Source organism: Elaeis guineensis, chromosome 15 (assembly GCF_000442705.2).
Source record: "Elaeis guineensis isolate ETL-2024a chromosome 15, EG11, whole genome shotgun sequence".
Taxonomy (NCBI): Eukaryota; Viridiplantae; Streptophyta; class Magnoliopsida; order Arecales; family Arecaceae; genus Elaeis; species Elaeis guineensis.
The window spans coordinates 71,890,465-71,916,805 of record NC_026007.2 but is presented as its reverse complement, the minus strand read 5'-3'; the positions used below and the strand labels follow the sequence as shown (position 1 = coordinate 71,916,805).

The 26,341-nt window shown below is 35.3% G+C and overlaps 2 protein-coding genes across 10 annotated transcripts; both read right to left on the bottom strand.

The window, feature by feature from the left end:
• Nucleotides 1–4,101: 4,101 nt before the first annotated feature.
• On the bottom strand, nt 4,102–7,032 carry LOC105058650 (uncharacterized). 5 transcript variants are annotated; one of them, XR_003802669.2, is made up of 5 exons: nt 6,589–7,032; nt 6,400–6,465; nt 5,299–5,474; nt 4,702–4,950; nt 4,102–4,313 (listed from the first exon to the last, which is right to left on the bottom strand). XR_003802669.2 is itself a non-coding variant. In XM_010941637.3 (4 exons), the coding sequence occupies exons 1-4, from the start codon at nt 6,884–6,886 to the stop codon at nt 4,756–4,758; spliced, it is 735 nt and encodes a 244-aa protein (XP_010939939.1). In that variant the 5' UTR covers nt 6,887–7,032; the 3' UTR covers nt 4,569–4,755. The 5 variants fall into 5 exon arrangements, 1 of the variants encoding a protein (XP_010939939.1); XR_003802670.2 differs by having other exon boundaries at nt 4,102–4,308; XR_003802668.2 differs by lacking the exon at nt 4,102–4,313 and adding an exon at nt 4,368–4,544.
• Nucleotides 7,033–10,450: 3,418 nt separating this feature from the next.
• On the bottom strand, nt 10,451–25,433 carry LOC105058648 (uncharacterized). 5 transcript variants are annotated; one of them, XM_073249144.1, is made up of 16 exons: nt 25,302–25,432; nt 24,882–24,952; nt 23,417–23,518; nt 23,001–23,102; nt 22,781–22,882; nt 22,415–22,670; nt 22,052–22,311; nt 18,444–18,597; nt 15,760–15,869; nt 15,567–15,654; nt 13,791–14,102; nt 13,636–13,710; nt 12,812–13,503; nt 12,533–12,641; nt 11,883–12,062; nt 10,451–10,725 (listed from the first exon to the last, which is right to left on the bottom strand). In XM_073249144.1, the coding sequence occupies exons 6-16, from the start codon at nt 22,580–22,582 to the stop codon at nt 10,564–10,566; spliced, it is 2,310 nt and encodes a 769-aa protein (XP_073105245.1). In that variant the 5' UTR covers nt 22,583–22,670; nt 22,781–22,882; nt 23,001–23,102; nt 23,417–23,518; nt 24,882–24,952; nt 25,302–25,432; the 3' UTR covers nt 10,451–10,563. The 5 variants fall into 5 exon arrangements, with proteins under 5 accessions (XP_073105245.1, XP_029124341.1, XP_010939937.1 ...); XM_029268508.2 differs by lacking the exon at nt 23,417–23,518 and having other exon boundaries at nt 22,415–22,702; nt 25,302–25,433; XM_010941635.3 differs by lacking the exon at nt 23,417–23,518 and having other exon boundaries at nt 22,794–22,882; nt 25,302–25,433.
• Between the last annotated feature and the right edge of the window lie 908 nt (nt 25,434–26,341).

The window sequence follows — 26,341 nt, the reverse complement described above, 5'->3', positions numbered from 1 at the left end:
ACTTGATGATCCAGGTCCATATCGTCGATTGCTGGGACGACTCATTTATTTGACCATCACTAGGCCTGATATTGCATACTCGGTGCATGTTCTGACACAGTTTATGCAATCTCCTCGGCAACCACACTTAGACGCAGCCTTCCGCATTTTGCGATATTTGAAAGGGTCTCTAATCAAGGCATATTTTTTTCAAGTGTCAACACCTTTCAGTTATATGCTTATTGTGATGCAGACTGGGCAGGATGTCCCATAACAAGGCGCTTTACTATAGGTTTCTATGTTTTCTTAGGAGATGCTCCGATTTCTTGACGTACTAAGAAGTAGACAACAGTGTCTCGTTCCTCTGCAGAGGCGAATACCGGGCTATGGCACACACTATCAGTGAATTACTATGGCTTCGAGCCCTCTTATCCGACCTCAGTGTTTCACATCATGGTCCATGTTCCTTTATTGCGATAATCAAGCAGCTTTACACATTGCTGCAAATCCTGTATTTCATGAGCGGACCAAACACATAGAAATTGATTGTCATTTTGTCAGAGAGCGACTACAATCTTAAGACATTGCTACACGATATGTTCCTACACATTGTCAACTTGCAGATATCTTTACCAAAGCTCTCGGCTGTGATCATTTTTAAGAGATTCTATGCAAGTTGGGCATTCGAAATCTCTATGCGCCAACTTGAGGGGGACTATTAGGAATGTACATTGCTATATCAGGAATATACAGAATATTAGGAATGTACATTGTCTAGAATATTTTTTACAATGGCATGTTACAGAATATTAGGAATGTCCATTGTCTAGAATATTGTCTAGAATATTTTATAATACTATGTCATATTTTTGAATTGGGAGGATCACGTGATTGATACCGTGAACTCTCCAATTTCCTGTCTGTTTCTCTCTTTTTTATCTCTATATATGGATGTACATATCATAGTAAAATTTTTTGAAGAGATCTTCTCCAATTTTTTTTTTTTTTTTTTATTTTCTTCTTCTTTTTCTGCATCTCTCGAATTTTTCTTTTACAATAGAGATCCTTAAGTACGGCTCTTGAATACACCCAAGGCTTTCTCAACCTCCTCTCTCTCTCTCTCTCTCTCTCTCTCTCCTCCTTCTTTCTTCTTTTGTTTTCAAATTCTAGTTGACTTGACCATTGGAGGATTCCAGCCGCCTAAGCCGAACCTAGCCATCCACCATCGGTCTTACTTCAAGACCATCCCAAAGTTCAAAGCAAGATGTATGATTGTGAAGTAAGGGATTTGTTTCTCATGTCTCCTTTAGATCTGGATTGCGTTGAATTCTATCCTTGTACACACACACGCACGCACGCACGCGCGCACATACATGCATGCCTGCCGAGACCTCGCTAGAATATCCAGACAGCAGCTGTGCTGCATGCGACTAGAATTGTGTCTACACATGCGGTCGTCTTTCCTGAGTGACCTTCCTATAAAGAACCTTCCACACCGTTGGCATTAACCACTGAGAGTGAGATCGGCAAATAGAGGTTTTGAAGCTCGACTCTTTTCGCTAGCAACGGGAATGATAGAAGATTTGCTATATGTAGGTGATTATTAACAGAGTGCTTCTAATTAACAGAAAGCTGGGAATAGTTGTGTCAGAATGGTATGCACCACATAAGCTTTATGCTTTGCCACTTGCATTATGTTTCTTGAGTTCTCTCTCTATGTGATAGTTAAAATTCGCAGTTTTCTGTTTTTGCTTTCCTATTATTTTGAAGTGAACTTTTAATTACCGTATAAATGCCGTAAATTAATCTCCTACTCATCAGTGTAATCTCCTGAATCTTGCACTTCTTGTCATGAATGAACGGATCTATTCTTCCTCTCTAGCAGTGCCCAGGCATTCAATATGCAAAAATACTGCTTCAAGTTTTTCAATCATTACATACACATGAAAACAACAATTTTCTGAATTTACTTGGACAAATGAAATTTCAGACGCTATTGATGCTTCAAGGAACAACTTATCTTTGATTGGCTATGCTTATCGCTTGAAGTTGCCTTAGATTGGCTATGCTTCAAAGCTGTCACATTTTTAATAAGAAGCTTGTTTTGAGGGGGAAAAAAAAAAGAAGAAGCCTTGATTCTGAACGGATTGGAACATGTTTGTATTCCAAACGACCAATCTTGTCTCCAGGTTGTTGCAGCAAATTTCTCCCTATGCCTGAAGCATGACCAGTTTTCTCAGCCACTACATCAATGAGATCATGCTGCTTAAAATATCTTGTGGGGATCTTTTCATATGATGTGACCATTTTTCTCTTATGGAAATGTCATAAAACAATTGTCCCTTTTTTGGAGAAAACTATGACAACCTCTGTGGAAAACAGTAAGTATCATTGCTGCATTCACCATCAAAGTACTAATCCAAGGATCTTCAGCAAGCACCTTTACAAATATTGAGCAGTCTTATGTTGTCCATTCCTTCTAGTCCTTACCTTGATGTGCCATGACACTTTGATTTAGCATTATGTCTTCACTATATTTGGAACAGATCACATGTTTAGACGAAGGAAACAGGAGAGAAGACAACAGAGAGTCTTTCCAAGACCTCAGGTCAACTAACCATGTTATCCTTGAAGCAACACACGAATGCCCTTCCATTTAGTTCTTCCTTTCATTTTACATCTGGCATTGGTGACATTCACAGCTTTATTTATGTTGGATATGCAGGTGAGGCGGCTTCTTCCCTATCATTACCTCCATTCGAATTTAGTTACTTAGTTCCTAAATATAAACTTTTGAAGATACCTTGCAATTCTACAAGTCATTCCACTCTTGCTTACTCTGCTTGACATGATACTTGAAAAACCAAAAAACTCTAGCCCAGACTAGTTCATATTGATACGTTATCTGCTTTCCATGCATACAAGCTTCAGCTTTGCAGATTATACGTTGCCTTATTTGTTCTGTTTCTTTCATTACTTAAGAAACCAGCCGTAATGATTTTAATTTACCTTCTTGGTTACTAATAGCAACACACTGCATTTGTAACTAAGAAAAGGATACTAGCTAATTCATTATTTCTTGTTTAGACTATTGGTCCATTAGATTTTTGGATTTTGAACTAATGAATGCCTGCAATTTTTATTGTTCACCTTGCCGATGGTTAGGTCTCAATCTGCTTGTTATCTGTCAGTCTTCCAATTTATCAGTTTCTTCTTTTGTACTGGTCTCTCTCGGCAGCGCTACAGAAGATGGGGTTGCTTGATCTGGGTTTATCTAGTGACCTTCATTCTTCTTGAAAGTCAGATCTTCTCTAAACCCCTATGGTTCGCATGAAAAGCTGGATCAGATGTTGTTCTACCAGTAATCTCTCCTTCTCTTTTCTTTTTTTTTTTTTTCCGTTTCTGTACAGTATTTATTGAGGGAAAAAAAGGAATTTTGGAAGATAGTCAATTTATGTTCCCAACTTAGCTCAGCTGTCCCTTATTTTTATTTCTTTTCGGGTCTGAGTTTCAATCAATGTACAGACCAGGAGCTAATCTGGTCATAACTTTTTATGCAAGTCATCTTTTAGTGAATTCTACTTTCTGACTTTATCTGCCTTGTAATTTGTACTAAATATTTACTGTTTGAAAATTGAGCAATTTGAGCTTGTATTTATCATCCCTGGCTGAGCTGGTTATCTCCATTCGACACTGCTACCCGACCAGCAGTTTCTGGACCTCAACATATAGGTATTGCCAATTGCATCTCCATGTTTGAAAGAAGCTGCATGAGTATTGTCCGGGATGATTTCAAGGTGATTTCAAGAATCATCTGTTAGCAAATCGAATGGGTCATCTTAAGTTTTTCCTTGATTTTTCTTCCATAAAAAGTTCCAGATTACCAGATTGAAGCACATCCCCTGATGCCAAGCAACTTTAAGAATCTAAAATTTTGTTCAATGTTATGACCACTTTGCTATTCCATTTTCAGTGTTTCTGATTACAGTCAGTTGTATCCACTTTTTGTCGGGACAAAACTCAGGGTAAGAATCACTATCAAAAATAGCAGTTTCACCAACATTCATGATGCAAGTAAAATTCTTTTGATCCATGGACAAACAAGCGATGATACCTAAAATATTGAAAAATTGAATGATTATTTTAGAGTAAAATTAATATTAGCACATAACTGACTGTTGCATTAATCAAGGTCATTTCAAGCCTTATCTTCATCTCTCCATTATTCTCCTCTGTATCTTCTCCACAATGTGGAACATTAGACCATTTTAGCTGAAACAAATGTAGGCATCTGCATTTACACTGTTCTTTACCTCTCCTAGCTCCCAACTAGGCTTTACAAACAATAAGAAGAAAGCACTTCGGATAAGTAATAAACACCAAGCGACAAACCACAAATAAGAAGATACTATAGAAAACCGATAGTATCAAATTGTTAAACCTGGAAAAAAAACAACATATCATAAATGTCAACTGCCACCTATCTTTGTGCCAAGTATTTGTTGTTGGTGTTCGACTGTTTTACCATGCATTTGCACCAGAGTTCATGTCCTCCTACCATGATACTTGAAAGCTTAAAAGATTTAGAATTGATTATATGATGTTGCATGCCCTTAACATTGAGATTCAGAAAAATGTTAATGCTAAATACACATGCAAAGATGCAGGCTTAGACAGTTACAATTTTGACAAAGATGAGGTGTTCGTGTTCATGCTGCTTACCACATGTACAAGTCATTCATTGATGTACAGTCGCATGTATGAAGGTAATAAGACTCAAATGGAAGATCCAGACCTCAACACCCTCTCAAGCTTCTCAGCCTTCACATAGTCTCTGTCTGTTAGTGGCCCTGCAGGAAAAGCAGTGATCTCAACAACCAGGTGTGGAGTGGGAAGCTCATCAAACAGAGCTCGCACATTGTTGCAGCATACACTTTCCCCATGAGCACTCTCCCTCCTTATTTGACAACCCTATATGCCACAAAAACTTCCAATTTAGAAATAAATGATGGTGTTCAAAGTAAAGGTGAGCATTGAAAATAATATGTAGCCACGGCAAGCTGTAAGACAAAATTGGATATGGTAATCCATATTAATGGTGTCCCATGGAAACACCACCTAATGAAGGGCCGACAAAGAAATGCAAGCCTCGTGACAGGATTTCAGATTAGAGAAAACGATTCCTTTCATTTCTATATGTGTTTCTTGATGTGGTAATGATGTGACAATACGCTGAAAAGGCACATTCTATGATAAATTAACATAGAAGCATTTGCATATAAAGATGCACATTGGATCTCATGCTAACTTGCAAAATACCTTGTGTGAGGTAGCATCAGTGAAATGATCATCATCAGAGAGTAAGGATGCAATGGCTTTTAGGAGGCGGCGGCCTTCATTCTTTGAAGGTACTCTGTAACTCCTCTTGAGTGTACCTTTGGTTGTTGGATGCCACTTACTGACTAGTTTCCTTCTATCCTTTGCTTCTTTATCATCTGATCCACATGCAAAACAAGAAAATATGCATTTTTCTCCAATAAATCATAAATGCTAATCTCTCAGTCAATCATAATAAATAAGGCTTATTTCATCATTCCACGTTGTTCTGTTCCAAAGCCTTGTTCATCTATTAAGGATGGCTCTATAACTCCTCTATTTCACCATTATGGAAGCATACTGAAATCCTTTTTAGGAATTCTCAATTTCTTTCTACATATCCAGCCTCCTCCCATTAGCAATGTTAAGTCTTTGTGGCATACAGAATACTATTATGCATCAAAACTCTCCCTCATTGTTGAAAGATTTCTGCAAAATGATAAACATTCAATTGCCTCTTATATGTCCATGCAGAAATACGTAGTTCAGAAAAGAGCATCCTTCGGAAGTAAGAAACCCAGTAATAGACAGTAATACACTCCATTCTGGTTTTCCATAAAACAATCTCCCTTATATATTATAAAAATGAAAAAAAAAAAGTTCTCAGTGTTTGCCTGAATTAACCACTTTAGACAAATGGTGGCATCAAAATTGAAGTAAAATCCTATCAATCTAAACCTCTATCTGAACCAAGTTGAATAAGATGGTCTGGTCCAGATCCAGGTCTCTCGGCATCTAACTTTTCTAGTGCACAAGGCCCTACAGGATCCTCTCTGAAGTCCGAATCTTCCCTCCAATTCACTGAATACCGAAGCTGCATGCCGATCCACTTACTGCAAATTGATCCATTCATCCCCCACTGAATCACCCAAAAGATCAGCTAGCAGGGCTTCATTCCAAAAGTTCTTTCCTTTTCTTTTCTTTTTAAAAGAAAAATTTCACTCCACAAGATTAAGAGCACCCAGTTCAAACAATCAGAATCCCAGATTAGAGAAACCATGAGAGAAGAGATCAATTAAAAAAAGAAGGCAAGAGCCCACCAACCTGATCTCCCTTGCAAGCTCTCAATCAACTTGAAAAACCCCAAATCAGCACCACCATTCCCCTCCTCTGCCAAAAAAACACAACGATAACAACACAACCGATGGGATAGGGATGCAGTAAATTAAACGCAAAAACTAAATTTAAACACCCAAAAAATAAAAAAAAACAACAAAATGAAGGATTCAAGACCTGAAGAGATGAATGGATTGGATTGGGAGCCCGCAAGGCCAGCCTTTAGGAGGGCATAGAAGATGCAGAGCCTGCCAGCCCAAAGAACAGGGCTTTCAATCATGGAGGAGGTGACCTTACCATTCCGGCAACGGGGACGTGGCCTAAAGGAGACGCCTTTGAGAAGGGAGGGGTTGCCGACCAAAGAGGGGAGGAAGGGGGTCTTGGGTGGGTGCAGGAGAGGATTTCTCCCATTGATGAGAGGCGAGTGGAATGGTGAAGTTGGGGTGAGGGGGGGTTGGAGGAGATAGAGTTGCATTAGCTTGGATGCCTACCGATCCAAGGATTGAATCCCTTCTTTTTATTCCAACGAGACGGCAAGGAGAGACGATGGTGATCCGGAGGGAGAGGGTTTGCTCCCAGTCTTCCCACTGATAGAAACCGGGGTGCGTAGATGATAAATCTGAAGAAGGGGTTTTGTTAATGTATTTTTAATATATAAAAAAAATGTGTGTGTCGTGCGTGCGCGCGTGTCGCCACGTGAGTGAGACATAGGGAGCGCGCGCCACAAAAAAGGATGGCTGCTTTTTTTTTTTTTTTTTTCTTTTGGTGGCACATAAAGAAAGAAAGGCTCCTTTCAAGTATAAAATAAAAATCTTTTTTTTTTTGATAGAAAAGTATAAAATAAACATCCTTATTAGAGCAATTTATAGTCTGTTTTGAACCTTTGAATGAATTTTGTTGGACGTTCATCCCCCTCCCGGAAGACAGGAGCAAATATGAAAATTTGAATGCAGCCAAGATTTTCTAAATGTAATAATTGTCTCCACTGATTACATGTTCCAAATATATGGATAAAAACTTCTAAGCTCACCCTCAAATATAACAGATATTATTCTATCGCTCGGCAGCAGGGGGGTCATGTTGGAAGCAGAAATGAGATGGTATCGATAAAACCGGTGAGCCTGGGATAGAGCACGGCTGGATCAAGGGGCGCATGTCCTCCATGCACCTGCAGGGTGTTCATTATTTAAATAATTTTTATTAAAAAAATATTTATTAAAATAATATATTTTTTATTTATTTATAAAAATAATATAAATTTATAAAATGTCATTTGAAATGATATTTTATAGTCTTCACGTCACCATCCTCTCTGCTCCACATAGACGATAAAAAAATAAAAATAAAAAATAAAGTCACTATTTGAAATGATATTTTTGAAAACGCCAGTTCAAACGACGTTTTAAACTCCACGTATATGATAAAAAAATAAAAAAAAAAAATAAAATCATCATTTGAAATAATATTTTTGAAAATATCATTTCAAATAGCATTTTTTAAAACGCCATTTGAACTAGCATTCTCAAAAATGCCATTTCAAACGGTGACTTTAATTATTTACTTTCAAAAAAAAATAAATATTAAAAAAAATATAAAAAAATATCTAAAAAAATAAAAATATCATAAAAAATATATTTTAAATATAATATTATCATATTTTAAATTATATTTTTAATTTTTTTATCATTTTTAATTTTTTTTCTTTTTTTATGATATTTTTAATTTTTTAATTTTTTTGAGCTATTTTTTTTTGAGATAATTTTTAAAAAAATTAATTTGAAATGGAGATAGTAATTTGAAATGATGATTTTTATTTGAAATTAAAATTAAAATTTTTATTTTTTAAAAAAATATATTATAATTTTTATTTTTTTTCATTTTTTCCAAATTTTTTTCTTTTTTATAGTATTTTTTTAATTTTTTTTATTTTTTAGGTATTTTTTGGGATATTTTTTAAAAAAATAAAATTGAAATGGGAATAGTTATTTGAAATGGTTATTTTTATTTGAATTAAAGTTAAAATTTTTATTTTTTTTAAATTTAAAATTATAATTTTTATTTTTTTATAATTTTTTTTATTTTTTATGGTGTTTTTTTATGGTGTTTTTTTTTTGAGGTATTTTTTATCTTATTTAAAATATTTTATTAAAAAATTAATTTAAAATGGAGAAAGTAATTTGAAATAGCAATTTTTTTTGAATTCAAATTCAATTTATTTTTAATTTAAAATTTAAAATTATAATTATAATTTTTTTATTTTTTTCTGTTTGTTTTTTTTATGATGTTTTTTTAGGTATTTTTTTTCTTTTTTGAGATATTTTATTAAAAAAATTTATTTGAAATGAAGAAAGTAATTTGAAACGGAGAATTTTTTTGAGTTCAAATTAATTTTTTTATTTTTTTATAATTTAAAATTTTAATTTTTTATAATTTTTTTTTTATTTTTTATCATTTTTTTTATTTTTATGGTGTTTTTTTTTATTTTTTTAAGTATTTTTTTAAAATAATTTTTAAAAAAATTAATTTGAAATGATAATTTTTATTTGAATCAAAATTAAAATTTTTATTTTTTTATAAATTTAAAATTATAATTTTTATAATTTTTATTTTTTTAAAAAAAATTAAAATCATCGTTTGAAATTATTTTTTTAAAAATACCGTTTCAAACGATGTTTTAAAAAATATCATTTGAAATGATAATTTTAATTTTATTTTTTTTCATCATCCATACGAAGCAAAGAGGATGATAATGTGGTTGGTGTAAAACGTGGTTTCAAATGATGTTTTATAGATTTATATTATTTTTATAAATAAATTAAAAAAATATATTATTTTAATAAATAATTTTTTTAAAAAAATTATTTAAATAATGAACGCCATCCGCAGGCGTCAAGCACCGTGGCAGCCCTCCGACCCTGCTACCCAATAACCAACCAATCTGCCTAAAGGTCACCCTTGGGAGTTCCAAAGCATCATTAATTACAACCTTGTTCACCCCGGACGCGGTTCCCATGCGTTGGGGACTCGTGCATTACAGCCTCGCTCACCCGAATCGTCTGCCGAACCATGGTGGCTCCGGGGCACGAGCGAAGAGATGGTGGTGTCGTCCGGTCTATGGCGACCGTAAGTCAGACTGGATCTGGTTCAACCATAATCTTATTAGTCCTACTAACCCAGCGCGGTACTCTCCCAAAGCCCACCCAGTGGGCTAGCGTCTTGTTACACACACGGTCACTGCAAGGCAGCTCCCTTTCGCTGCAGCTCCCCAATGGGGCATCCATCCGAAGCATCTCAACCCCACCTGACCTGGAGATGCGTCCGGAACTCATCTCAACCCCGCGTTCAAGGGACTCGATCCACATCCTGTGTGGATCGGCGAATCAGCAATCGATATGAGGAGAAAGCAATACATCTCACACCCGGTAAGCATTTGTACGTGACCTACCATGACATATCCAAAATCCACTGCACTAAGATCAGCCATTGAAGCATCGCCGGATCCAGCACTAAGATCAGCCATTGAAGCATCGCCGGATCCAGCGGGATCAGCACAGAAGAGAGCAAAGAGGGAGGGAGACTGCAGGCTCCCGCATTCTCCCCATCTATCAAACGAGATTTTGCCAAACAAGCCCTTAAATTTGGGCCCGCGAGGCATAAAACCTCTTGCACCATCCCACCAGACACAAATCCAGGTTAAACCACAAGCATAAACTTCGACAATCCCTTCAAAATATAGCTCACCCCCCCCCCCCCCCCCCCCCCCTCCATTTATTCAGAGATTTCTCATTAGTAGAGTTGTTTTCCAAGTACTTCCCGAACCAATATTTCATTTACAAAATATTCAACCATATTATCAGCTTAATTGCAATTGTTACCTGCTGCAGCCTCTCCAAGACTTGTATGCGCTAACGAATGGTGACTTGTGTCAAGCCTTTTTCCCACTGTTTTTATTATTTAGACTTTCACTGATCAGTCACCGCTACCAAATGTGCTTCCCATAAGGCAGGCATAAAATTCCAAAGGTCCAAATAATATCTAGTTACCTTGAGAAACAGATTACTGGAGGGCTTTTCAGGAAATAATAGAACTGTTTTTCATCATTACATGATTCATAATAAACACGATCAACTCACGTCTCAAAAAAGAACAGAATCAACTCATCTCTATTAGAATCTGGTGATACCTATCGAAATCTGATGTGCTCTTGAAGCTAGGTGTAAAATCTGAGAAAAACCTGAGCACCGCTGCAACATGTAGTGGATTGTTGTTGGCAATTGCTGCTTCAAGAAACAAGGACGGTCGCACTGTGACAACCTGCATGCGATTATATGTTACAAACACATGTTGGTGAAGCCCCAGGATCAATTCCAACATTCAGTGGGGGAACCGCCAAGGATGAATTCAAGGTGAAAGCGATGAATTGGAAAATATTCTATTCAAAAGCATTACATGGACAATTCTTTTTAAAGGAATTTTAAGTTTCAGAAACTTTCCAGGACATGCTACGAAATCATACAGCATCAAACTTCCAAGAGTCTGATTTAAAATAACCATTTAATGTGACACCTTTTGAACAATTTAGCATTTGTTGCTGAATAGAGTGGAATTTTCCCTACCAAAATATGTCACAACTAATAAATAGTTTGATGTTACTTTTGCATCCATTTTTTAAACTAAAACTTTACAAGACAGATGCGAAGTCATTGAATAGAAGTGTCCATGTTCGGATATTGGGGTCCACATGTCAAATAGTTGACATGTAAGATATATGTCAAGACTAGGAACATTAAGAGTGGCATACCTAGGTGCCACAGATATTTTATGCAACTGTTTGGGATAGTGTAGATATGTGACGTATGTCCAGTGAAAATATGAGCAAGCTTCAGTAAGGAGAGGTCCTCAAATCTGCATCAAAAGGCCTATATTGAGGGAAGGAACTAAGCTAACCTGGATGGAAGTTGATAGAAAGGATCTACCAAAAGTTTGCAATAACACCAAAGATACGCTGCACAGTTGGAATGATTTCTGGAACATGAGAAAATATAAAGCCAACCCCACATATTTAGGACAAGGCTGATGGTCACTAGTATGGTAACAATGACTCATCAAATAGTTGGGATAACATTGTTAAATATCCCAGCGCCCATGACAGTAATATGTTCTGTAACCACCAGTATCTAAGAGTTTAAATCAAATACTCCGAGCTGGTCAAAAACTGTCAGAGTAGTAAATTGGATCAACATAACCTTGTTTTGAAAATGTACCAAACAACTTGTGTATGCCTCTTATCTTTTTATTTCATGCATATTTCCCCTAACTTAATAAAGCTGAATGCCGACGTGCAAGATGGAAACAAAAAGCAAAGTACTGTTCTACTAGCAAATACCTTCGCTTAACACCACTGTTACAATAGATTGGACAAAAACTAAAGGTCATCAAGATGCGAAAGATTTTAATATGGGATGAAGTACCTTGTATTTTCTGGCATAGCGTAGAGCTTCAAGGTAATGTCCATCTTGCAATAGTTCAGTCACATAATCATGATGCAGTGAGAGCTGCCTAAGCATATCTAAACCCAGCTTTCGAATAGGTAAATTTTCATGACCCAACTCTAAGAGTTGAAAAGCAACGTCTTTAGAGGGCTCTATGATCTGCATGAGAAGTACATATGAATAAGCAGATATTCCCCAGAAGAGTATTAAGGATGTGTAGTTGGGAGATCTAGGTATCAGTATTTTGCCAATCCAGAAAATAAACACTTACAGTTAAATCATCAACAAAGAATGACTCAAATTTCAAATAATCTTAATTGCAAAAATTAGCAAATATTTTTAGCATGAGTTCACATATTTAAACCATTGCTGAATGTCTTTTTTTTCAAACAATAAAATTTCAGAATTTACATATGCAGTGTAGAAAAGAAGCCATATATTGTTAAGATTTACTAAATATGAAAATTTGTGACAAATTTCTCAACAGAATTTTACCAAATCCCATTTCAGAAAATTGTATAAAATTAAATACCAGATGTCATAAAATGGCATTCTTAGGACTCAAAAATAGAAGCCCTTGACAAGGCAAATGATGTTCCAGAAATCTCAAAATGACATCAATATATCACCTTGTTTCTTATAAACAGTGCAAGTTCAGCATAACGATTGGTGCGGGCTAGCAGTTGGATCATCATCACATAAAGCTTAGGATGAACTTTGAGCCTTTCCTTTGAAACACTGCAAGTTGGAGATGATTAGAATATATTAAAGTGACAATCATGATGCTGCAAGTTAAAGATCATGTCGGCTGCACTGTATACAACTCAGCCCCAAACCAGTCTAATAAAAGATCTTGTAGCAAAAAGAACAAGCAAGTTTTAGAGTAGGTGGAAATTCGAATGGTTTACCTCCTTAAGAACTCTACCATAGTTGCAACCAAGTAACCTGGATCACCTCCCATTTCATCTTCAACAAGTGCAAAGACGAAGTTGTACATTTCATCTGGTGAAATTGCTCCACTTGTTAATTGAGATCCCTGCTGATTAGAAACATAAGGATCTGACAGAGTTCTGCTTTGTTCAGGTCTTTCTGATTGTAATGGCGATTGTTCAAAATCAGCATCTGAATTCTGTTCACCTGTGGCTTTCCTCATCTGCTCTCTAGCAACTGAAGCATGTAAATCACCTGATGAAGACTTAGCAAGAGACATGTCTCCTAAACTGGTCCCCACTGCTTCCATATTTGCATCACCCTCAGAATCAGAAACTGAATGAAATGATGATTGTTTAGGTTTAGATGGTGCTGTAGATTGTTGTTGTTCATTCTCTGCTCCAGTTAAAGACTCTTCTCTGATGGATTTTCCACGATTCACTATTCTAGTCGTAGGCTCTTCAGATGCTAACACAGAGTTGACTCCATGCTGGCTTCCAGAATGTTCGGTTTGTACTGGGCTTACACTTTCTCCTCCCAAAAGAGCACTTCCCATTTTAACTAAGTGGGAATAAGAAGTGACAATTACATCTATTGCCCTTGCAATCATTGATATTGGTCTTCTTTCCAGGATAATGGTACGCAATATGGCCAGGCATAACCTCTTAATCTGCAAGGGGAAGCCAAATTGCATGGTATTAGTATCAGATGGTATAAGAAAATATAATTGCATTGCATAATAACATAGAAGGTGAATTGCATTCCCAGAATTGTGCTTAATGAGAACAGGGATGATTCTTACCATGCCAGGTTGAGACCTTCGACGCTGCAAAAAGTCTAGAACTGAAGGAATATCTGAACTACTAGCAGCAATTGCCTGGATGAAAAGAATATCTTAATTAAGAAGTGCTTCTGATTTCAAAAAGGGAAATCATAATAATAACCAATAATACTTGCCTCTAGATCCAAACATATTTTCCACAACAGACCATTATTAACATCACAAATAAGGTCAGGGACAAGAAAAGTCCAACTCTCTCCATAGATCGTTCCCCCATATGTGGCAGTTAGATTCTCATCTGCTTGCAGTGTTTGCCTGCCACTGCTGGAAGTGGCCCTCAATAGAAGGGGAAGCGGAGCAGATATTGGTGCTAGGGAATCTAGAAATATATCATAAAGTATGATAACTTTTGCATCAACTTGATGAACCAAAAGCACATTATCAACCACGCTGACTGCAATTCTGCTTGAGTAAATTGGTAGAGTTCCCTGAAATGACAGATGCATGTACCATGCATAAGGTGAAAGAGAAAGACATAATTATGAATGTCATCAATATAAACATTATCTGAAAGCTCTGTTTGAGCAATCAACAAAATGCTGATGGCAATGATGATGGACTAAATCCATCAACCTAGACAGAACATCAATTTGAAGTTGCAGCTACTGGAAATTTAAGAAAAGTATGTTTATATTACCAACACATACATGTTTATGACCTTACTGTTATGCAGTGAACCAGGAAGAAATTAACTTTACATTATTATAAGCATCAAAAGCTGATCAATCACAAGAGAAGTTATACGCACATATAGGGTGTTCTTTTTTTTTTTTCCTTCTTGTTATCTGGATGACACAAGAGATACTGTAAGGGTGATGACATGCGCAAATTGATAGAAATCAAGGTTGACTCATAGCAACCAAAACTCCACTGGTCTTGCCAAACCAGAATGGATTCAAGGCTGTTGTCGTTAAAATTTCTCTAATACAATAGATGTATCAATTTGGTGAGTCCCTATTCATCAGGGTCTATTAAGTTAACCCTACAAATACGCTATAAATGCTTTCTCAAACTCAGAAAAATCACACGCTGAATACTCTTCTCCCTATAATTTTCCATCAATTATTTGGGCAAGACATGGCCCGGACAATCCGCCTTCCTAGCAGGCAATGCTACAAGTTCTTGGTTTCACATCCTAAAATATAGGGACCAACCCCTTATCTTACAACTCCATAATGTGCCTTACTCCATAATGTGCCTTATAAATTTCATTTTACAATACCGTGCATCACCCTTGCTCGTACAAATTCCAGTCATAATATGTTCCCAAGCTGATTGGTATTCTCCTGTGTTTTAAGTTTCATTAAATAGGCTAGTTAGTAAACAAACAAAACCAAATGTATGTGCTAATCTTACACTTCTAACAGTCTTCCATTTGTACACAGTATCTTCAATTCTCAATTGTTACCTTTCACTATTATTGTTATATTACATGATATGTCCATTGGTTTGCCTTGGGTCTTATTTCTAATAAGTGCGTATCTACTGCTGCTATGTACCCCCAGAGATTAAGATATCTTGAAGATATTGATCTCTCCTAAAAATCATTAACCAAAAAAATCCAGCCACGCAACTCAATACATTTGTTTTATATTTTCCTACTCTCTTCCCAGATATTTCTAATAGTTGAGCTTGACCTACAGTATAGGTCACCATATGTTGCTAACTTTACTGGGTCAGCTTTTGGTGCATCTCAGGCAAGTAATCAACCACCATATTTCCTTATAATTACAGAATCATTCATTTACCATTGTACATCCTTACAGAAACATGGTGAAAGAAATCAGTGAACAAGAAAAATTAAAAAGAAGATATTTTACTTTTGTCAAACCCAATAAACATCTTATATTTTTGCTTACAATATGGTAATTGAATCTTTTCAAAAGTCATACCTGTTGAACAACTGCATCACGGTAGAACCTATACAAGTTAAGCAGCATGCCAGCCCTATCAAGTTGCAGGCAATATATCCTACCATAGCTGTAAATATCGATAACATATAAATCAGAACACTGAAAAACTATGCTATAAAGATTTCTCACAATTTCATGAATTTTAAGATACATTTGTTTATAAAAGGCTTACATAGTAGCAATATGAATGTCATCTGCAGCGAGAACAGGTTTGTGGTTTGCCTCAGCTTTAGCCATTGTCATCTCAAACTTAGGCAAGCGAATGATCCCTCCAGATGAAAACTAAGGTAAAAAGAAAGGAAAGAAATTATTGAGAGCAAGTAAAAAAAGACAAAGATAAGCAATCAGTACCAAACAAGAAAATTAAGAAACAGGAGTACAAATTTCCCCAATATATTTAATATTGCAAGTATATGCCAATTTCATCATTTGAATTTAATATTGTTAGGAAGTATCCAGTAAGCTCAGTAAATTATTGGTAGGCTAGGGCATACATGAAATTAACTGAGTAGAGGCTACATTCAAAAAACTCTCAAATAAGCTCCAAAATATATGTTTAACCATTGATGGATTATCAAATCTAACAATAATTTTGTTTTTGCTTTTGGTAAAAGACAGTGTGCAAAGCAAATAGTTAAACAAAACCACCATCTCTGCACAGAAAATAGTGGAAACAGAACCTCTGAAATCATACACATGCACAGAAATCAGAGGGTGACAGCATACAAAGTTCCAGATCCTGACCACTATCTCTGCTTTAATTGCAAGTCAGTCTGTGACCTTAGCAGAAAGACTGGTGGAAAAAACTATTGAGGAAAAGGTCATTTCACTTTGATTATTATAGTGAATAAGCAGTTTGGAAGCCTTAAATCGATAAAGGGCAAAAATTCAAATTATTCTGGGGTGCCTCTCTAAAATATGATGTCGCACGTATGCATATACATCAAGTCTCAAAGTTCTCATGCAGGCATACATGTATGTAGATGTCAACCCACATATATTTACCTTTAACCAACCTAGAAAAAGTAAAAATACAGCCAAACTGTCTACTAAGTATTTTAAAGAAAGGGGTATCTCACTTTTCCAAATAATGAATGAAGTGCTGTCCACCTGCAAAGCTGGAAAAAACAGTGGAGTTCCAGCCCACGAAGGATTACAGTAGATGGGTATGATTGAAAATTATCTAAAAGAACTTGGTATTGGGCCAATGCATTTGACACCTCTTGCAAGGAGCTTTCAAGCATGTATATCCAAGTTGAATTAAAAATTGAAAAGATCAATATGTTCAATGAAGCAGCAGTATGAAACAAGGCTACCAAAAATTGCATAGAATAATAACAATAAGATGCATAGAATAATAACAATAACAAACTTCATTTTTGCCGAGACTGTGCAAAGCCCATAGATTCTAAGAAGAAAAAAAGAAGAATTTAAAAAAACCTAAACAGAGAACATGCCTGATGTTAGACTGTTGAGACATCATATAACACAATCTCTGAAAGTGAGTATCTCAAGCTAGCAATCTGAGTTCGTTTTGTTTAAATATAAACCAAGGAATTAGTTTAAGTTCTACTTCTAACAAGAAAACATAAAGGTGTAGTCTAAAGTTTATAGGTAAATGTTGAACAACAATTTGAGTTTATTCCAAGAAAAAATATGATGCTTGTATAAATGTCAAGATTTCTGTTCGGATCAGACACCACAAAAACAATGATAAGGAAGCAGCTCAGTAGCTTCCTAAGCTTAGGTAGGCCCTGGGCAAGTTTGCTTAGGATCCAACAGCCTAGGCAGCCATTATACATGAATCGATCTCCTATCATGTACCCAGGCAGTTTGCCATGCCTGGGCAGCCCAAGGGGGTTGCATTTGAATTATATTTTCAGATGGGCAAGGGTATTAGACATGCTAGATGGTTTAATTATGATCCCCTAACTTTCTGTAAGACATGTTGTTTTGTTAGATTATGAACCTGTCTTTCTTTCTGGAGCCCAAGCATCTTAATTAAAACTTACAAGCTTCACTAATGCTTAAAAAATTGTTTCACTCAAATCATGCTTGATTAATAATCCTTTTATAAAGTTGCTTCAATTTAGTCACTTAAATTATCAGGCATATTTTCTCAGCCAATGAATATCACTGCATAATTTGTAGGTATGTGTATATATATGTTTATATATGACTTTTAATCAATTATTTAAAACAACCTACCTAAAAGTCTGCCCAACCACTAGGTATGGTCCACTAGTTACCTGTCACTGCAACTGACTTTTAAAACACCAACCATTGTAACTAATGTTGTGCCAAAATGAGTTAATCCCCATGAAATATAGTTGCATGACTTTAGAACCTACATGTTGGGCAAAGAGGATTATTACTAGAAGATGGTTATATTATGAACTTTCAGTGACAGGTTAAATGAAAGTAAGACACGATAGAACTTACGGTAACTCTGGTTTCCGACTAGTTTTCTAGCATAATACGAGCTCCCACACCTATTGAAGAGAATGAAGGTAAATACAGTTATCCTAAAAGGATGTTTCAAAGCATTTCCTTGTGTAACCTTCAAGTTCTAAACGCAATTTATGTGAAATCTAAGGCAACTAGTTACCTTTTCAAAATACATAGGAAGATAAGGTCCACCAATCGAATAAAGCTGTTTAACTTTTAATATAGTTATGCCATATCTCATTTCTTACAATTCTTTAGCATGAGTGAGCAAAAATAGCCAATGCGTGGTAGCCACCAAAATTAGAACCATACATACATGCAAACAAATATATTTGTGTATATTTACACATGTATAGAGAGAACAATAGAGGGATAAGTGTTTGTTCAAACCAATTTTGGCAGTGTTACCTGATATCCGGAGAAGATATTGCACTGCATTCCAGAAGCAAGAAGAACCAGCCGGCTTTCATGCGTGTAGGCATACCAGCAAACATGGAATCTTTTTGCCTCCACCAAACGAAGGGTGTTTAACTCGGGTTCATAGGAAAGCAAGTCCATACCACTGCAATTTAACTTTATTTCAAGGAAATGAAGATTGGGAATGCTTTAATCAAATATACATAACACAAAAAAATCATAAAATCAAGAATTATGGAACTTCAAGATTTAACTACTTGCATTTACACCTGAAGCCTTCTAAAATACAAAATTAACAAGACAGAGGGCTTTTAGAAAAACAGAAAAGCAAAAACTGTCTCAATGCAGATAAGCAGCTCTTCAAGCTATAAACTGCTTTTCTCTTTCAACTTAGCTAACTATGGATTCTCATCTAATATGACAAAGCTTTCTTTCTGCTGAGTCTAATTGCTGGGGACTGCCAGTTATTTTTACATCTGCATTTAAAGGTACAAAATATAAGACTGTGTTTTGTAAAAAAGAATATAGCATGAATATGTTCCAAAAGAATTGTATAAAGCATGGAATGCTATGCATTTCAACAAGAAAATCATTGCTAGTTCCAAAAGCACTAAAATTACATATCTTAACATCTTGTCATGCTATTGCTCATGCAATAGGTTATGCTATTTCTCCCACAAGTTTTAAATCAAGCACCATGCCATTATCTGCCAAGCCAAGAGGGTCAAAAAAAAAAAAAAACTGCACCATAACATATTGACTGCTAGCATGTAGTCGCACAGTTACTTTCTTAAGCCAGCTAATAACATCTTTCAGGTTTGTGCCTTGAGGAAAGGCAAGGAAAATAATTAGCTCCAAGGCATTTGCCTCATGATAGTTGTCTCAAAGTTATGATTGTGAAAGTGAAAGAGACATTTCATGGTAATATTTATGGCAGCAACATGATTAGTGTTTATCCTTTTTAATGACCAAGGACTGAAGTCTCACATACTGTGCCCATGTCAGCCAGGTGCAACGCAGCACATGTAGCATGCCATTTTAAATTGACATTTGGCTCACACTAGCACTGGATATGCAACAATTCCTTTCAAACTCAGACCAAATTTAATTGTTTTAGATTAACTATGGGAGTTGTTCTCAAAAGAAAAATTGTAACTATAGTAGTGAACAGATGTTCTGAACAAAGAAACAAACTATGTAACTAATCTATAGAATTCCAGCACCATAAATCACCCAGATACAGGAGCTAATTTCTATTCAACAGTACCAAATATATTTGCACGTTAACAACTCGATGAATTGCAATATTCATCAAAATATTATATGCGACACCTAGCTACATTTACACCATGACAAGTGCATCTTCTGAAAGTATTGCTAGAATAACAGGATGGTGATATAACTGTAGTACAATGGGCTAACATACAGGAACCGTTTATTTATGTTCTTTAAACTGATATAGAATTATAATTTTGCATCATTGCCAGGTTTCTTGCATAGATTGAATATTTAGATCATTGACAAAAGTGTTTATGAGCATATATGCGCAGGGTGGGGGTGAGGGAGAGTAGAAGAGTGTCTGGGATAATTGATAATGTGTTTAAAAAGATAAAACAAGGTAATGGATGTAACATTATGGGCATGCATTCTGTACAAGTGATACATGCTAGTGCATGCCAATATGCAGTTACATGGACCAGTACTAGCAGTATAGGCATACATAACCCACACATTATGACAGTTTATTCCTGCTTTAAAACTAAAAATATTAAAGATAACTTAAAATAAAGTTCCAAAAATCAACTATAAAGCTGTTCCTGTTGCTAGTCAATATGGGCTGTACCAAAGTGTGCAACTTATCAAATAGTGTACCAGTTGGTAAGCCTGTAAATGGGTCAGACTTGAGTTGTATTCGTGCTGCATCCACACTTGAACTTGATAGGACAAATCAAGCTCAGACTCAGGTTCAGATCCATCAAAATGAGCAAGCTCCAAATTCAAATCCAAACATCACTGATAATGATATTCAAATTTCGATTCAAGTTTTTTTGGGTTCAATATAGCACATGATTTTATCTTATATTCCTTCATGCTATTATTTTTTTGCTTTTGTTCTCCTTCGACCACTTATTAGAAAAATAATTTAACAAATTCATGACTTGAAAAATATTAACCATTACAAGTATAATAATTAATGAGTGAATGATTGGTTTTGAAAAAAATCCAATCATTTTATAATAGATTTAAGTTCCTATTATATTTGATTTGATTGAAATGGAATTGAGATCTAGGTGTTAGCTAGAATTTGGGAACTAAAATGGCAATAAACGAGTTAAGGTGCATAGGCAAAAGAAAATATTAATCCAAATATGCAGAAAAGGAATTAATGCAAGTCACATAGCTAGTCCTCTTTATATTCCTATATTTTTTTAATAGTACACATATATAGTATGTATATAAAATCAGGTCATAGGGTTTTTGGATTAGAATATAGCTAGATCCAACTTTGATCCAATAAGAATCAGATTCTATATAAACTTCAATCTGATAAGGTCATCAGAAACTTAAATTGGTTCTGTACTCGATTATGAGAAAATAATCAGGTAGAACTATTGGGTTTTCAAGTACCATTTACAGCCCTAGGTAAAGGTTAAGCAAAAACAGGGTGAAGGCAGAGAAAAAAATGTCAAAACATTCTTGAGCTACATATCGCGCAGCATGGAGTCAACCCAGGGTTTTTTGGCTGGTTTTCCCAGATATCAGTCCTACAAGGGTGCCTGATCCCCATTCCTGGTATGTACCAGCAAAAAGCATGGGACAGTATGCCCTGTGTTTGAATACTTGACTCAAATTTTAATCAGTCGGTAAAATGATGATCATGTTCTCACAAAAGAATCTCAACTTACTGTCCAAAATACACTCAACTCTAAAGTTTGACAGACATGATGCTAGATGAGAACATGGCTATTGATATCATCAAGAAACAGAACAAAAGGAACATTTTCATCCAGCAAGAGGCATAGCTGCTATGGCTTCAACTACAAATGCTAAATGACCAGCACAAATTCAATGAATAAATTCAAAAACATATATAGTAATGATATATTACAGAATCTATGGAGAAAATGATAGGCAAAGTCTTCGTTAAAAAAATAAAAAATATATAAAAAAAACAAAGATCAGTACAATATGAAAGTTAAACAGCATTTCATATTTCACTTGAAAAAGACATACTTTTTATGGTAGTGCAACCACATAGTCGAGCAAAACTGAAGTCAAAATGGTAATAATAACTGTACATCATAAAAGCATAACTACCACGAGTTAATAGGAAAATTTACAAGTTGGTGCCATAAAAAATTAATTATTATATGAATACAAAAACTTGCCTGCATGAGAATAAAATCAAAATGGAAAGTTAAATATAAGGTGGATTATAGAGAAATGCATGAAATATATATAGAAATATAACTTACAGGCCTGAATAAAAATACAAGTTTCATTGTTAATATAACTTCAAAGACAAAGTTGCAATGTTGTTTACTTTCATGGAAGTTTGTCCCACCACTTTCCGCACACCAGGAATCTGGGAAACATACCTTGTCTTTATGAATATGATGTCACAAGATGGGCAGTCTGTCCAGAAAAAGCCAAGTATGCTTTCAGAATCTTGTCTGCATCTTCGACTAAAAGTCTCACCAGTTTCCCTATTTTTAAATTGAATCTCATGATTTGATCGCTGGATCCCTATGACCTTTTTATCCAGAGAATATCGAATAGATAAAACAGGCCCTTCACTGATTGAATCAGAGTTTGGTGGATCAAGCTGACTAGATGGACCAATGTTCCATGATAAAACCTGCAATAATAGACCACTCCAGGCAATTGATTCCAGCTCGATCTGGAAAATACATCTAAGGAGCCTCAAAAAAGGAAAAAAAAAACTATATGACTCATACTACCTGATCACATGTTGGGGCAAGAATTAACTTATTTCCATCATCATAATAGAGCCCTTGTGTTTCAGGAATGCTGCATCGTAGGGGTGGATGCTGAATATAAACATGAGAGAGAGCCCCTGAACCAGACAAACCTGCCCGAGGTTGATCACAAGATACTTTCCCTAACATGTCCTTTTTTCCCTGGTCTATAGCTTCAGTTATTCAACTTTTGGCTGTCTAGTCTGTACGTCTTCAGTAATCAACTTTAGGGTAAAAACTGCAGCCAACAAGTAGCACAAGAAAAGAAAACTGCACATGACTAAATAATTAAGATATGTGAAGTTGTGAACCTTCGGAACCTTGGACAATATATATACTATGTCATACATTTTCACCAAACCTGATGCTGATTCCAGATCTCCAAGTTTGATGATAGAGGTCAGCAGAATTTGCCCCAGTTATTTTCAAATCTTATGCTTTGTTTCTAATCTTTATGAGCAAAAGAGATAGTTCTTGTTACTAGAATAATGATCAAGAGAATAAAAGATAAGAGCATCATTATCCGGGAAATATTATATATGCTCGTATACGTAAGAACTAAGAGTACCATGTTCTGCATGCATGATTTCAGCGCAAGAAATTCCTTTAAACACATGCCATGTTCAATCTCTGGGACCTTTTGTGCAATGCAGTTCCCATATTCTTTCACCTGGAGAGGTATGAAATATAAGAAAAAAAATAAAGAATGAGAGAAAAAAATTAATATTTTCCAATTTCCCTGCTAAGGCTAATATTATTGTACAAGCAGGTTTCATACTCCTTCACTTAGACTTAACCATCAACATTGTTTTGAAAGAGAATGCAGATAAACATAAAGATATTCCATATAAATTTTAGCGATATAAGAAGACATTCTTAATTGATTGTTTACATCACTAGAATCAATAAAGAGATGTCATACACACACACACACACACAAAAAAAAAAAAAACTATGATTGTTTCCGATCCTTCTATCAGCTACCTGTACTGGATGACTTTTGCAAATTTCTGTTTCGGTTTCATTTCAAATTTTTCACGATCACTTCATCCCTTCTTTCTTTGATGTTTCATAAATAGGAAGAGACTAGCAGAACATAATACAACACATCAGAATAAAATAAAAAAACTTAAAGCAAAAGAAAATTATTTTGTCTAGCCTGAGAAAAACTGATAGCAACAAATTTAACCGGATATTGTCAAGAAACCCAAGACCAAGGTGGCTAACAATCATATAGAACTACAAAAAAAAGGTTGCAAGGCAAACAATCAGTTCCTAATGATTCTTCATAATGAATTAGAAATCCATCTCATTATGTGCCCATTTTAAGTAATCTTATTTCAATCCAAGACATGAGATGAGAATAATGGTCATCTCTGTCATACTCACAGGATTTTATAGTTTGCTTTGTTGAGGTATATTGCCGAGTCCAGATGATATCAAAATTTTCATAAGAGTGCCTGACCAGATTTAGGATCTTGTTCTCAACCATGACGGCATTTTGATGCTTCTAAGCAAGTCTTTAATCAAGAATTTGTGTTCCTTTTCATATACAGTCAAACCAACATACTACTGATTGTTTTTTCATTTTCATACCATATGTATCACACTCTCTATAATAGAGGAACCAGATAAGTATATTCTAGCTACTTTAGAATATTTAGGAATTTTTAAAGGATCTTAGTCACTTCCACTTCCTGGATTTTATGTATAAAAACCACCTTAATCATTTCAGTGCCTAAATCTACACCTGCACCCGCTTCCAATTTAGGCCACTTTGGTCAAAACTTTAGCTCGCACGGAATTATACCTAAGATAAAACCATTAATCAATATGAATATAACGTAAGTGTTATGGTAGGTGATGCTAAAAGCAAATTTGAGCCACTGACATGCAATGGGTTATTGTGAGATCATTGACATGCACAATTGGGCCATGACCCTTGAAAGATCAAACATGCAACAATTTTCAAACAGAGAGGAAAAGAATCAATTTTAAAAAGGAGAAAAATTAGAGATCATCTAGGAAGAAATAAAAGTTGCATTAGGCCTATGTAGATAACAGCAACATTACTAATGGCTATCAATAAGCCATTAACCAAAGTCAGTGACTATTAAATCAAACAAATATTCCCTCAATTGTGAGCTCCAAGAAAGCTAACAGGCATGTGCAAATAAATTGTAAAGTTATTCAGTAAATAAAGCAGATTTTATTCTGTGGGTATACATTTATGCTCCACTAAGTAAACATGTTCCAACTAGAATATCATCAGCCAACAAATGAACATGAATACACCAAAAAATCTTTCTTGACAGGAAAAAAAAACACTTAAAAAATATCCAAGGCCCAATTCCAATATTACTACATAGAGCACATCAAATAAAGAAAACCACCCAATTATGATCCCTTATTATTTGAAGAAACTAGACAAAGATCAGTGAGAACGGACCTGCGAACTGCAATTCACCAATACACGCTTCAAGAAAGAAGCATTCTTTCTTTCTTTCATTTAAAGAATCGCTGAAAAAGAGAAAAAACGCATGATATTCTCTACGACATTCATAGATAAACGTTCTCATCAAAAAAAGCCATAGCAAATAAAACTACAAAAAGGAACTCATTCCTCCTGCGAAGTTGTAGCTAGGGCTATAACCAAACGATTCCATCCTAATTCTAGTTTCATTCTCAAGGGCATTCAGAAATAGGGTTTCGATCGGACGATATGTAATCACAAAGAACAACTATTCTATGAATCTTGCAGTAAATTCGACAAAATGGGGAAACGAGGAAAAGATTAGGGTTTCGTAACAATTTATCTTAAAAATGATTAAAAAAACAAGGAAAATAGGGATCAAGAAATAGGACTCACCGTTGGATCGCATGAAGTTGGAGAAAATTGGCAATTTCTGCTTGTTTCTATTATATATAAGCAATGAAGCCTCTGCAAGGACGCGGACTGAGGGCTTAACCTACCGGTCATGGCTTAAGGGGAATCGCCCTAGGAGTGGAAGGGGAAACGCAGGAAACAAATTAAGCTATTTCCGGCACCAGATGCCGATATTAATATAATCATTTTCCTAAAGCCCCTGAGGCCTATTTAGATTGTTAAATTCAAAATCTTATAAGATTTATGGCCCAACCATAAAAAATATTAGATTATAAGTAGACCACGTCCTATTTTTATAAATATCTAGGATTATTTTTGAGTGGGCTGGCCCGGATCTTATAAAGAGAAAAAAATGACCTACTGAGACTCTTTTTTCCTCCCTATGGGATTCGAGCCAGCCCATTCAACAAGTGAATCTGAATATTTGTAAACAAATGGCTTGATCTGCTTATAGTTCATTTTTTTTATGCTTAGGCCAGAAATATAGAGGTATGATTCATGATGTAAGTTAGGTCAAAGTTTTTATTCATATCTAGCCCATACAGTTTGGGTGAAAGAGAAATTCGTTGTGCACCACCCGTGGTATAGAAAATATGATGTGGAGTGCACTGTTTTGTTCTATTGGATCACGAGCTACTATTTTTCGATACACATTTAATGTTCACAGTTCTATTTTTTCATTTGAAATTTTGAATGACGAAAATATCTTTTTTTTTTGAAAAATTTATAACATCCTCTACTGATATTATGACATTCTGCATTGAAATTATGACTTTCTGCATAGAATATCATAATTTTTTCAAAAGAAAAAGAGTATTTTCATCATTCAAAATTTCAAACGAAAAAATAGAACTACGAACATTAAATGGACATTAAATACGTATTGAAAAGCGGCGAACACGTGGTCTAATAGGATGAAACGGTGCACTCCACATCAGATTTTCTACACCACGAGTGTTGCACAAAGAATTTTGCCACAAGCCTGATGCCAAGTCATATTGGATTTTAGGTTGGTTCTATTT

Bases quoted from the DNA above. Each gene is read 5' to 3' on its own strand.
- LOC105058650 (XM_010941637.3), bottom strand. From the start codon at position 6,886: ATGCAACTCTATCTCCTCCAACCCCCCCTCACCCCAACTTCACCATTC. The intron at 5,475-6,399 runs GTTGGTGGGCTC...CATGTGGATCAG, and splicing joins GAGCTTGCAAGGGAGATCAG to ATGATAAAGAAGCAAAGGAT. The intron at 4,951-5,298 runs GTATTTTGCAAG...TGTGGCATATAG, and splicing joins CTGATGCTACCTCACACAAG to GGTTGTCAAATAAGGAGGGA.
- LOC105058648 (XM_029268508.2), bottom strand. From the start codon at position 22,582: ATGTTAGGGAAAGTATCTTGTGATCAACCTCGGGCAGGTTTGTCTGGT. The intron at 22,312-22,414 runs GTAGTATGAGTC...CTATTATTGCAG, and splicing joins TTGCCCCAACATGTGATCAG to GTTTTATCATGGAACATTGG. The intron at 13,711-13,790 runs GCAAGTATTATT...CTTTTCATCCAG, and splicing joins AAATATGTTTGGATCTAGAG to GCAATTGCTGCTAGTAGTTC.